General features: G+C 41.5%; 1 protein-coding gene across 1 annotated transcript; it reads right to left on the bottom strand.

The window, feature by feature from the left end:
* Positions 1 to 6: 6 nt before the first annotated feature.
* Positions 7 to 11,617, bottom strand: scaf4a (SR-related CTD-associated factor 4a). The gene is made up of 19 exons (XM_005928040.3): positions 11,397 to 11,617; positions 9,858 to 9,941; positions 9,712 to 9,756; positions 9,457 to 9,618; positions 8,477 to 8,609; positions 8,244 to 8,380; positions 7,920 to 8,114; positions 7,662 to 7,747; positions 7,460 to 7,541; positions 7,051 to 7,227; positions 6,770 to 6,843; positions 6,417 to 6,607; positions 6,234 to 6,334; positions 5,760 to 5,873; positions 5,517 to 5,673; positions 5,061 to 5,185; positions 3,922 to 4,075; positions 2,891 to 3,046; positions 7 to 2,631 (listed from the first exon to the last, which is right to left on the bottom strand). Exons 1-19 carry the CDS (start codon positions 11,424 to 11,426, stop codon positions 1,400 to 1,402), a joined length of 3,435 nt encoding a protein of 1,144 aa, XP_005928102.1. The 5' UTR covers positions 11,427 to 11,617; the 3' UTR covers positions 7 to 1,399.
* Positions 11,618 to 13,734: the final 2,117 nt, after the last annotated feature.

Raw genomic sequence — 13,734 nt, 5'->3', positions numbered from 1 at the left:
GAGGGGGGGAGAGATAACGTTTTCAGTGGCATTTTACTTGCACAACTTTATGGTGCAAACATTGTTTTCAAAATTTGGCAGGCAGTATAATTCTTAACTTTACCAGTAGCGTCTTCTTTGTTTCTACTTTTGATGATCTGTTATTCAAGGTGACACGTTGATTTGCTCGCAAAGGACTTTTATTTAAGCAAGACAATTTCTGAATGTTCAGATCACTCTGACTACCAAAACAAAGCCAACCTCGGGCTTTTATTGACCTCATGTCAATATCAAGCTTAATCTACTTTACAGATTTTATTATAGATTTATACTGCCTCTGTTATAGTTTAGGTTCTTGGTTATGACCGGTTATACAGGTTTGTATCATATAATCAAATCCAAACACAATAAAAGATTTTGAGAGCTAACACACTGGGATCAGCGATGTTGTGACGATACAGTTCAACAAGTTTTATGTTTGTTTTTTTAAAGAGATCCTGTACTAGCATGTCTTTAAAAGTAATATAAAAAAACTGTTATGCTGTGACTTTTTAAGGATACGGTATATTTCACAAAATCATCAGTTATTGCACTAAAGCTCTGTTTTTATTCTTACTGATGTGATTCAACAGGCAGAAAGTGGGGACATAACTCAAAGAAGGGCTGTGTTATTATTCCAACGTCTAACTCAAAGTGTATATTACCCAAACATCAAGGAGTTTGTATTTTCCATTTGTCTTCTTTTTTTCCTTTTCCTTATTTTTAAATTGCAAGCCCTGCAAGTAACTGAATTTGATTTTAAGGCCACAACAACTCCTTTCAAACCTGTGCCTTCCTGGATGTGAAAATGCAATGAGAATTTAGAACACAAAAAAGCAACGAGATAATTAATAAAACAAACAAACAAAAAAGCCTAGGTATAATGGAGTTGCTTGAAAAAGTTATTCAGTGTTTGACATGATGACAATTTGGCAAATTTAAAAACAATCTAAAACAATACCATTTACATCTTTGAAAACATCCTTTTTTCCAGTAAATTAGGGGCGTGAAGTAAAAGAAATGTGTCATACAAATCAGTCGTTTTCTTCGTTGGCAAACCAACTACAGCAAAAACAAATAGAGCTACATGAGCATGCAAACACTGTCCGTTCTTATAACCTGCAGGAAAGAGAAAAACTACGGCCATTTATCCAAAGTGATTTTCACTTGTTTTGAAACACAGGCCTAATTTTGACACGTGAAGCCTAACGACATCAATTTTCATAAGCTTAACAACATTTGTGGGAGATCTTTTCGACTTACTGCCCAGAAACTGTCAGTCAGTGACGAACAAACTGTGATTAGTTTGAATCAGTCTGCCAAGAACAGACTGACTATCATGGCAGAGACACGTTCCTATCCATCAGTGGTTCACAGCAGTCTATGATGCAGCCTCCTCGTTTGCTTCTGTGGGTTCACTTTGAGCCGGCTCAGAGGGTGCCGCTTCTCCTGTAGAAGCAGTTCCCTCTGGAGGCGGAGCTATAAGTTCTGATTCTGGCTTCTTTTCAGAAGCTTCCACACCTGGCTCCTTACTGGTTTCCTTGGTAACCTCAGGGGTCACGCAAGGTTGCTCTGTACTGTTAGGGGTCCGAAATCTGTCCACGTTTTCCAGTTCGGCTAAACGGTCATCTTTGTCCCAGCGTGTGGCCCTCTCACGCCGTTCTGACCGCCTTGGCCTGTCTCCTTTTGCCTCGGCTCCTTTGCCTCTCTCACGACTTCCTCGTTCTGTTCCCTCCCCCCTCGCTCGCTCTCTATCTCCATCATCGCCCCTGGCACGTTCCCTGTCGCTATCGAGGCTGCTTCGCCTCTCCCTCCAGTCCCGCCTGTCTCTGTCCCGATCTCGTTCTCGATCCCGGTCGCGATCCCTGTCACGATCTCGGTCTCTGTCTCTCTCCCATCCTCCACCCCGGTGATCGCCTCCATCTTCCTGCCATCCTCCAAGCCTGTCCCTACCATCCATTTTATCACCACCTGCTCCTCTCCCTCCATCGCCAAATGGACGCCTGCCACCTCCAAAACCTCTTTCCCTGTCTCTTTCCCTATCTCGATCCCAGTCTCTGTCCCTCTCTAGCTCTCTGTCCCTGAAACCAGGCCTGTCTCCCCTGAATGGTCTGCTATCCATTTCTTCTGGCCCCTCTAGACTCCGAGGACCGCCTGGTCGGGTAAAAAGAGGTGGACCCTGAGGAGGGGGGCCATGCCCATGAGGGAAAGGAGCCCTTAAATTGTGTGGCAGGGGCATCCCAAAGGCTCCTTTAGGCGGAGGTGGTTCATGGTGCTGCATCATTTGAGGGTGTGGCCCCCTGGGCATCATCTGTGGAGGCATGGGGGGCATGCCGGGGTGAGGTGGCCTTGAGCCATGGGGTGGTGGGAAACGCTGCATGTGTGTTGGTGGGGGAACAGGAGGACGCTGGAGGGGAATCAAACCAGGCCGTGCCCCTAGAAGACCACCTGAGGGGGGTGGAATGCTGCCGGGATGGCCGCCTGGGGGCCCCACCAGAGGAGCACCTGGAGGTCCACCTGAAGGAGCACCTGGAGGTCCACCTGGAGGAACACCTAGATGTCCGCCTGGAGGAGCACCCAGAGGTCCACCTGGAGGCAAGCCTACCTGGTTAACTAAAGACGAAAACCAAAGTATAGCATTAATATAACTACAATGTACTTATGATTACAAATAAACAATATACTTAAACAAACACTAACTACAAAATCTTTGGTACTATATTGCAAAACAACTAAGTGACTTCTAGCACTTTTCTATGTTTATTTAGCAAGAAAATAACACTTTAATGGTCAAACATAAGTCTCTTTAGAATGGATAGAGGAGAAGGGAAACATCACTTTGATCTGTGATGGGTAAGAAAGGCAGACTGACCCATAGATCCCATCTGATTATTAAAGATGTTGGGAGCCTCGAGGGCCTCGTCATTTTTCCGGTTTCCCAGACCTGCTGGGTCTAGAGGGGGGTCCTCAACTCCAGTTTTAGAAGGAGGAGGGGGACCAAGAGGCATAGCACCAGGGAGAGGAAAACCTGAAGAAGAGTAATAAAAGGAGTTAGGGTCCTGTTTGAATCAATTAAAAATGACTCTGAGTAAGCTGGATGGGTAAACTCTGAAAAGGTGCACTTGTGCAGTTTGTTGAAGTAAAACAGCAAAATCAAACTGCCAAAATCTCATTCATAACATGCACGCAAGTTAGCAAATGAATAAATGTATTTCTGATAAACATAAATGTGAAAAGAGAGAAATAACACTAGTCAACATCCACTATCCCCCATAAATATTAAAATACAAGAAACATGGATTTTGTTCCGTTTTACCCTTTAAATCTTTATCATTACGAACTTTTTGATCTCCTTCTGACAACATGATGGGAACACAAAAAAAATGAAGTCCTGCATGATTTTCTTTCAGTCACAATTCACTCATGAAAGCAAAACGATTAAGAGCTTTTTAATGACTCAATAAATGGGTTAACTGTCATCATTACATACCTCAGTCCCCAGCTGCCATCATTATTAAATAAAATGAATCACAAGTATAAAACTGATTTTTTTTCCTTTTCTTATTTCTATTACTGGCAGCGTCCAGTGCTGCCCCTCAGCCTCCTAGTTGATGGTATCAATTTCAAACACTTATGTCGCTTTATTCTCAAGTTATCACATTCACAAGATTTTTGTCAAGGTCACTGAGATTCAAACTTGTCCCAGATTTTAAGTAGTAATTTGAAAATCGCCTTGTTTTCAGTTATCGCATTCACAAACTTGGGTGTCCAACAACAATACCCTATCAGCCTTTTACGGCTGAGGGGTATATAAAAGAAGAAAACAAAAACCCAAACCTGAGAGCAGACACTGTATAAAAAAGACCGCAAACAAAAGTATGATTAAATAATAGAAATTGTTACCTGGAGGCATTTGCATGGGGTTGAAGCCAGGCCTGATGAAAGGAGGCGGCGGGACACCCGGAGGGAAGGAAGGTGGAGGCATGCCTATAGGCCCAGGAAAGACAGGAGGTTGGAGAGAACCCACACCAACCATTGGCTGCTGCATTGGAGGGACCTGAGAACATTTAGAAGTTACAGTTGATTTTAAATGAGAGAAGTGTGAGACAGTGTTTCATGTTGTGTTTCTATCCAGGTATGCCTTTACTGCACTGACAGTGCATTTGGGATCATTGCAATCCTGAAAAATGGAACTGCTGCCAATCAGACACTTTCCAGATGGTGGACAAAAATCTGACAGTACTTTTGCATGTTGATAATTCAGTCCATTAGGACACGCTCTCTAACACCTCTGGCCAAAATGCAGCCCTGAATTATGGCAAAGCCTCTACGAGGTTTGACAGATGGCTGTGGACACACTGCTGGTACCCCTCTCCTGCCCTCCTCTGTACATACATGTTTGAAAATATTTTTTTCTTTTCATCAGTCCGTAAGACCTATTGCCATTCAGTCCCGTTCTTGTATAAAATTTGGCATTGGTCAAAAACAGTAGCAAAATTTGTTCCCCATTTCTTTAGGACTTGACTTTCTGTCAATCTCCAGGCCTGCCACTCCCTCTGTTCTCCACTTGTCTAATATCCTCAAATGTTTCATGGACACATCACAAAGCATGCAGCTAGCAGCTCTTTGGGAATCACCCATTTTGTACAAAAATACTATTTCATGTTTCTGCAACAGGCTGCTAGTAATAAAGTGTGTAAAGATACAACTTAATTAGCCATGTAGCACTTATTCATAGGTCAGTGCTAAGGGGCTTAACAAAAACGCATTTCTGGAAAAACATTATGGTACAAGGACCAGACTGAAATAAAACCACGTGTGTGTATACTGATTACCTTTTATGTTATTTTTCGAACACCAATTCTCCAATTTTCTCATCAACATAGTCCACTCAGCATTTACATACCCACAACAATAGCAGTCAAACACAGCTGACTCCATCAAGATTCAGAATCTGCTTCTTTTAAATTAGCAATAAGCAACACCTCTCAAAGTCTAGGATATGACGATACTGGTAACAGCTTATATGGCTTTTTTTTAACCTGTATAGGAGCACTTGGGGCGGGTACAGGTACAGCTTGTGTCTCCTCAGGCTGCTGTTGCTCTGAACGGCCGTTGTGAGTGAGTTCCTCTGGGTGGTCGAGAGCCTTCCTCGTGCCACTCCACTCTAGAAAAGACAGCATTTTTTTTTTTTTAATTAAAACAATATCTCTGAGGAACAGCATGATTCCTTAACCCCTACAAAATCGTACTGTATGTGTATAATAACTTTCATGGGGATTGGTTCAGCTTATAGTGCTTTACAGTTGACAAGCCAATAATAAGGCAGAGCAAATGTAATAAAACTGGTAAAAGCAACATGAGGTACACAGAAGACAGAATAAAACAAGAACACTAAAAGTAATTTGATCTTTTAATTAAATAACAAAAATGAATTAAACTAAATAATTCAAAATAAAGTCTCTTCATTTTTTTTTTTTCCCTTTTTGTTTTTTTACCTGGTGATAAAGTGTCCACATCGAGCATTCCTCCTTCTTTAAGCTCCTCTAACTGGTCCTCTCTGACTTTAGACCAAGGTATGTAGGTGACACCCAGCTCCACATCCCAGTACTGCTTATAGTCAGCCTTTATGCCCTTGTTCAAAGCCCAAGCGATCTGATAAGTAAAAGCAACTTATTAGTTTTGCCCTTTCCTAACAAAACTAATACATGACAAAGCAACAATCAGTGTTGCTCATTCACCTTAATGGCTTTCTGGTTAACTTTGAATGTTCCCCTGCTGAGCTTCTGTAGAGCCCTGAAGGCATCTTGCCTATGTATCATAACAATATAAGCACAGCCACGTGGAGGGATCATCTTAAAGAGAGAAGACAACAAAAAAACGAGTGTTTAAAAACAAAAACAAGTCATACTCATCCACTTTATTAAGCCTGTAATTAGTGGGTTTGTTTTTTTTAAACATGTAGAGCCTTTGGTGCAAATTTGATGTCAGCATTTACTCCATTTTCATCACACTTATTAACACAAACTGTATCAAATACAAATAACAAAGTTGAGGCTTTGAGCTGTCTGTGTAACAAGTTCTATAAAAATCAAGAAAGTATATAAAGTCAAATTTACTACAAGCTGACTGAAAGATTTAATCAACAAAGTGTCGGTTGCAGGATGACCTCACAGTTAGATAAACTGAAAGCTGATCTCTGTGAGAGAACTTACATTGATGGACTCTATCTGCCCAAACTCCTCGAGTAAACAGGCGACATCTTGCTGCTGTGTTCTCTTGTCCAGCTGGCCTACCCAGAGAGTAGTGCTGCAAACTAAACAGGAGAAGAGAGCAAAGAGTTAGGAACTAAAGAATGTAACTGAAAGTCTTACGATAATAAACAGATGATGACTTACTGCTGACTGTCTCGCTCTTAATTGGTGGAAGACCTTTCTGCCGTCTCTCTCTCTCCTTCTCTCTCTCTCTGCGCTCCTGCGAGCGTGAGCGAGGTGAGTGATGACGCCGATCCCTGGAGCGTGAGCGGGATCGCCTGTGCCTGGATCGACGTGTACGAGAATTGGACCGTGATCTCCTTCGCTTTGGAGATCTGGGGAGCGGGGGGAGAAGACATTTCAACTCAAAGCATTATATTTAAAAAGTGTATACTAAGAAGATTATCTACTTATGGCAAAATAAACAGGAAATAAGATGTAACAGTGTGAACAAGGAAACCTAGTTTGAAAAATTACATCCCGTTTTAGATGTTTACCTGGAGCCTGAGTGTGATCTTCGGCCATGTCTGCCATCTCTCATGGATGAATGGTCCACATCCATTGGCAAATCCTGACACAGTATAGAGAAGATACATTATGAGTAAAATCTGTTACAGCGACACAACTACATCTCTGTGCAAGTCAAAGTTACAGAAGACCAAAAAACAAAACAATTTCAAAACATCAGAATTAAATTTTCTGACATTTTTCTCAATTTGCTACAATTTTATGCCCAACTACAATTTATTGTGACATCTTTATGCTACTGTTTGCCTACCTGTTGTTGCTGGGCTGCATTCTGGTGATGGTAAACCCCAGGGAAGCCTGGAGGCCCAGAAGAACCAGAGAGGGACATCCCTGACAGCATGTGGCCCATAGGAGGCATCGCAGCAGGAAAGCTCTGTCCTGGTGGTAAACCGTGGACCTGGAGCTGCCCATTAGGAGGAAGAGGAACCTGAGGGGAAGAAAAACATATAACACGATCCCTCAAATCAGTTTCTCAGTAACAAACTCAGTTCTCCGTTTTATTTCAGATAGAGAGCATATACTGTAAACAGTTGTATCTGCATATATAATAAGCCGTAATATTATGTAATCCTATTGTTAAATGAAGCTACAAAATGAGATGTTAAGATTTGTCAATGAAGAAGAAGCTCTTTTTCATTTAAAAGTCTTGTTCTTTTTACCTGCTGTGAGATGTCCTGTGGTATATTAATCTGTGGTTTAAAGTGATCCATGTGCTGTGGAAAGGCTGGAGGCTGCTGCATACTGCGATGATAAAAAATACACTATCAGCTCCACAGCTTTTATTTTGTTAAAAAAATACATTTTCATCAAAGCTTTCTGGTATCACAGACTGCAGCATATAAAATAAATTAAGAAGCTTACAAGGGGGGCTGAGAGGAGATTTCATCCTTCTTTGTTTCTTCTCCAACTTCTGGTTCATCATCATAATCAAAACGGTCCAGCAATTTCTGCGAGAGAAACACAAAAATAACGATGTTTTCTTCATGTGGCAACGCTTCTTCAGCCTTAATTTTCCTTTACTGTGCTATGCCATGTGATACCCTTCAGCCTTCTAAAATAAAATAAAATAAAATAAAATAAAATAAAGAACATCATGCAAATACAAGAATGCATTGTCACCTTGTCAAAGGCCGTCTTCTGCTGGGCAGGCTGGGTTAGTTGGGCGGGCTGGGAGGGAAGGGGAGGTTGTGGCGTGACCATGCCCAGTCCAGCAGAAACATTTGGGGCCTGTGGTTGAATAATCTGCGGTGGAGGCTGGGTGTTGGTCTCTGGCTTCACTGGCTGCTGCTGAAAGTTCTGCAGCATCTGTTGGAGCTAGATGCCCAAAACAGAGTGAAAGAAGAGTCAGTAATAAAGATGTGAAAGATGCTTAAGAAGTAACAAAAATACAAGAAAGTGAATAAGGCAACAATCTAATGCCAGTCCGCATTAGTATGAACATACCTGCTGACCCTGTGAGGACTGGAAGAGCTGTGCCACGGCAGCAAAGGCATCAGAGTTGTGCAGCTGAGCAGCAGGTATCATGGTGGAGTTTGCCGTTACCACTGTAACTGGCTCTTTGGCTGGAGGTGGAGGAGAACCTGCCAGAAGAGAGAACGTTTGTTTTCAAATGCCAACATCATACATCAACATATTAATATTATATTAATAAAGCAATGCACAACCTCAAAAATTACCTGGCTCATCTGCGCCTGTGTTGGGTGCAGCACCACTGCCAGAGCCAGCTGCCATGTCCAAGAGGGGCTGAATAACTTCAATCTTGAACACCCCATTCTTCTGCCACAGGTTCAACACCCGCACAATTTTACTCTGTAAATGAAAATATTTAGCACAGGACATTTATCATTACAATGGAGCGCTACCTATGAACAGATTTAACTTGGGCAGGCAGGTAATCCAAATATACTAACAACCCCCCCCCCCCACACACACACCACCACCACACTATAACTGGCAACTCATTTTATTATTAACATCTTTAGTCTTTTATCCTGCCAAGAGAACAATCACATCTCAAGATCAGTTATAGATTGAAGAAAAGAAAAAAAAGGGCTTTCTAAGTCACAACTGTGGTAGTTCTAGTCATCATGGACAGGAAGTTATACAGCCCTTTTCCACTTTAAGTACTCAGAGTGGCTCTCGACTAGAAGCCACAATCATGCAATGCTTTAAATGCTTTCTATCTATCACACACAATCACAGTCTGATGGATATGTTACAGGCAATTTGGGGTTCGGTATCTTGCCCAAGGATGCTTCGACATATGAAGTGAAGGAGCTGTGGGTCAAACCATCAACCCTGGGATTGACGATAGACTCACACCATCATCATTCACTTGCCTCCTGGGCAAACTCCAGCTCTTATATCTCTAGCTGGGGACAGGAGTCCTTAAACCAGAACCTGCAGCAGGGGTAGAACTGGTTGATATGCTGCAATGCCAAGCTCACTGGGACTACTGCACAGGAGTAGTGTATACTGAATAATTTGTTTGGGAAAGTGTGCATATGCTACCAGTTTTTTTGCTCCTGCACACGCGCCCATATGCCTGCCCCACCCACCACAAGGAGAACGTAAATCTGTGGGAAACATTGAGATGCGGCAAATACTCGGGTTAATTTGCAGTGCAATTAAATTGTCACCAGGTCTCTTCTCTTACCCTGTCTTCCACGGGGCAAAGGCAGAGGTTCTCAAAAGTTCCTGTAATGTTTTTGGTGAACCTTGGTCCAAACACATCCTTGTCAGGTCCAAACTGGTGTCTGGACTGCCTAACAATGGAATCCACCACATATAAGCCTGCTACCTTATACTCAGGCTTACACTGGAGGGAAAAGAGAAAGAAAACAGCAGAGTTCATTGGTATTTAGTGAAGAGACACAATCTGCAAACTTTAATGAAAACAGACTCGGCTCACCTTTTTTATAAACTTTTCCACAATCTGGACCACATGTTTGTAAAGCTGAGGAAGAGAGGAGCAAATGAGCATGCCGTTATATTATAGACCCCAAACATAACAAATTAAATAAATATACAAGAATCATTCTAATGTCGTATTCTTACTTTCATTGCTTTGATGGCAGATTTGGTGATGGAGATCATCTTTGCCCGAGATATTGGGGGTTTGGAGTCCATCAATGAGAATAACTAGACAGAGAAGATAATCATTCTGTGAGATGGAGAGTCATGACGCTGGAGGAGTGTCCAGGGTGGTGCTGATCACTTCTATTTCATCACTACTCCTCATCCCATATCAAACAGCCACATTTGGGTCTTTACTGCATTCACGTTATAATTGCATTAAATGATAGATGCAGACCAGGTGGTATCCAAGCAATGAATATCCCAGTTTATACGGGCTCATAAAGATTAATGAGGATCTTTTTTAACCCATCTGCTGTAACTGTTGATCGATGCTACAGCATGGCTCAGGGTAACTTGAGTTTATTTAGTCATACTGAAAAAGGAAACCGCATAAATAAATGGGTACGGTGAATTCACAAAACACCAGGACCACTATGATGAAAATGAATGGGCAAAAATCAGGCATATTTCCATTTTGTTTTCATAAATAAAAACACTTCAAAGAATCATGCAGTATTGTATTTCCCACTATAATTCACATCAAAACAAAATTTCAGCTGTTCCTCAACTCTGCCAAGGTGCAGTTGGCCTTTTTGAATGGTTTGCAACATAACTCACATTAGCTACAACATACAGCTTTGTGACAGTGTGTGCTTTTTAGCATGCGAAATGTTTATTCAGAATAAAATAGACAAGATGGAGAGGATCTGGAGAAAATGTAATTTAGACATCTATACACCTTTGACAACAAGGTTAAGATTGTATTCGAATATGAGTCACACGTGTGTGCGTATCTATATGTATCAAATAGTGATGTGCATTCATTGTCAGCCACTACTTTCTCTGCTTGGGTGTGAGACAGAAACTGCAATTGAAACTGGACGATATCGCTCAAGAAGAACATGATCTGAACAAGCGTGTTAAGATGCGACAAGAAATGTCTTTCTGCCCCTCAGTCTCTGTGGTGAGTCAAATTCGCGGGTGCAGGCAGAAACACCAAAACATGGCTTGACTAGTGTTTTGACTGGACTCCTAACAGCATCAACCGCCTTTAGTCAGGCCTTGTAGTAACTTGGCCTAGCATCTTGTTACCGAGCACTGGTTTTAACATTAACGAGGCTGTAATGAACATTCAGTCTGTTTGTGTACAGTATGGTAACAAGCTATTGCTATACTGATCTTTCTACCTGTGGTTGCGCGTTCTCATTTGCATTGTGTTGGTAACCACAACTTACTCCCACAAGCTAGCAAAGCGGCAGTCACTGGAAACGCTACTGACTGGATATTACTGTGTAAGCTTAGTGGGTGGCCGAAAATCCAACTATTCCTTTCAGTGGCATTCGTTTACTTCAGGGGTGCCAAACAAGCGCAACACTTAAGCCGAATAAGATGTCCAGTTAACTCACCGAGCAGGCCCACTGCTTCGACCAGCTAGGCTAACTCCAGTGCAACAGCAGCAGCTCCATGATCAGCAGCACCACACTAGGGGAGTTCAGACACTCAGCGAAGGCCACTTACCTCGTGGTTAAAGGCGTTGACGGCATCCATGATTGCCAGACGCTCCGAGCCTTCCCTTAAATTCCCGGTTCCCCGCTTACAGCGATGTTTATTAAAGAAAGGGTCGGTACAACATGTCCGCTCCCGGTAGCTAACGCCTGTTAGCTTCGCATTGGAGGTGTTCGGGTCGGCGGGTACGGCAAAGCATGATGGGATTCAATGTTGTTCTTCTAAGTTTTGTCCACAAGGGGGCAGCATGTTGCGTGGACAGTGTACATAGTGCCCTTTGAAGGAGACAAGCTATCGACACAAACGTTTGTTTTGACTGGGTTGGGCAATGGATTTTCCCAAGTGGCCTTATGAGAAACTGGGATTGTTGTGGAGGGCCCAATCAATAAGCTGGACTTAGTTCTGGTCAACATTAGTTCTTTTTTAAAATCTGTTTATAACTACATTGGTGCTCTCGTGGCCCCTTGCGAAGGTTTGACCACTGTCATCTTTACTGCACTCCAAGCAGACTATAGAATCAAATCAAAAATGGCAGGTGTGCTTTGCTGTCATAATTTTGCAATAAAAGATTTTTTGCACTGATTACTCCTTAAATGTCTTATTCTACGATGATATACTAAAATTGTACTTCAATATATCTATATCTATATATCTATATCTATATATTTATCTATATTTGTGTCTTTTTTAAACACAGTCATTACTCACAGTGGAGGCTTGAAGAATGGGTTATATCTCCAAAATCTGTCCACTGATGATCCACTGATGATGTTCCATTTAATGAGATGTGCCTGAAAGTGTGGTTTTGTGGCGATGTCCTTCCCTGTGCATAAAAGCATTAACTACAAACTCCAGTTACTAAATAAAATGCCTTTTTCAAGAAAAACAGATTTGTTTGAACCATGTTTCAGTCAACATGACTGAAGAATAGAAGGAATGTGACAGAGATTCCGCAAAATGTTACATTTCTATGAAGTCCTTGTTCACAACATAATGTTTCAAGCCAAAAAAATCAAAACAAAAACACTTACACTTACAAAACTTTAGGCAAGCTTTGAGCAGAGTGGTGGTAGCACCATTGTTTGCTTAACTACCTAAGGACCTGGACACTCGGCAGTCACTGAAGAAACAACGCATCAGTCTGAAGTCAAAGTAAACTTTATTGTCATCACTAATGTAAACACAGTGTGCAGATATGAGACGACATGGCTTCAGCTACTGCAGCCATCCTGATGTTTAAAAGAGGCTAACGAATCAAGACAATGACCCCAAGTGCAAATCAACAACAGAATGGTTGAAAAAGAGGAAAAATTATGTTTCTAATGGCCAAGTCAGAGTGCTGAACTTCCACTCACCTAAAATGCTGTAGCTTGATGCATGTACAATCAAAACATTAAGGAAATTTAATAATCTGAAAGGCTTTGTGGGGAGGAACAGTCCAAATCCTCTCTACTGTTGTGGAAATCTTATAAGCAGCAAAAAGAAAAGTCAGATTGCTTACTGCTGTCAAAAAAATTCATTTACTTTTACCAGCCTGCTTTATGTGTGATTTTGTGTCATTAATCAGATAACATTTGTTTGTTTCAAATAACTCAGATCACTGTCTGATCACTGAGGGTTTGGATTCCATTAATGACAGACAGACTAGTAATGATCACACCACAAATCAGTAAATAAAATAGTTCCATGAAGCATCTGTGATATCATATCACTGAGAAAACACCAGAGGTGTTTCAGCAGAGAGCAATATCAACCCCCCACCCCCAGAGTCCAAACCACACTTATTTAACAAAATTAGCTGCAATGAATCATATTAAAATAATCAAACTATTAAATATTTTGTTAACTTTCATCTGTTCGCTTTGTGAAACATTCTAAAATAAAGCATGACATTTAAACAAGTAATGTAAGACATCAGACTTAAAATCTGACCACTGATGACCACCTTAACCCTAGAAGTACTTCCAAGTCTCAGTGTGTTATTTCAAAATAAATCTGTTTTGTGCAGAGTAACAAAAATTTAATACCTGTCACTACTTGTGCAGACAAAAAAACTGACCCGATGATCTCATTAAAATTCTGCGGTCTTATTACTTTTAATGTATAGGATGTAGTGCTTGAGCTTGTAGTATAGAAATCTTCCAATAGATGGTGCACTCGTGCTATCACTTCTTTGCCCCAATGTCTGGTTTAGTGTCTAGAAAGCATGGTCCAGTTGGCACTGTATATGCATATCTAGATATACTCCTCTCACTCCTTCTATGCGAGTGAAATGAGGAAAACAAAACACAGCAGAAACAGAGAAGTAACCCAAACTAAACCCGTATAAGAAGCTAAACTGACACCTTCT

Source organism: Haplochromis burtoni, unplaced genomic scaffold, assembly GCF_018398535.1.
Source record: "Haplochromis burtoni strain Fernald_Lab_line unplaced genomic scaffold, NCSU_Asbu1 Contig_109, whole genome shotgun sequence".
NCBI classification, from domain to species: domain Eukaryota; kingdom Metazoa; phylum Chordata; class Actinopteri; order Cichliformes; family Cichlidae; genus Haplochromis; species Haplochromis burtoni.
The sequence above is the reverse complement of the archived record's forward strand: the minus strand, read 5'-3'. Positions and strand labels throughout refer to the sequence as shown.

What these genes read in the sequence shown, in the direction of transcription:
- scaf4a (XM_005928040.3), bottom strand. Translation starts at nt 11,426, where the DNA reads ATGGATGCCGTCAACGCCTTTAACCACGAG. An exon ending in ATGCAGCCCAGCAACAACAG is followed by an intron (nt 6,844 to 7,050) that starts GTAGGCAAACAG and finishes ATACTGTGTCAG; the next exon opens with GATTTGCCAATGGATGTGGA. An exon ending in GGCAGATAGAGTCCATCAAT is followed by an intron (nt 5,874 to 6,233) that starts GTAAGTTCTCTC and finishes TCTCTCTTTAAG; the next exon opens with ATGATCCCTCCACGTGGCTG.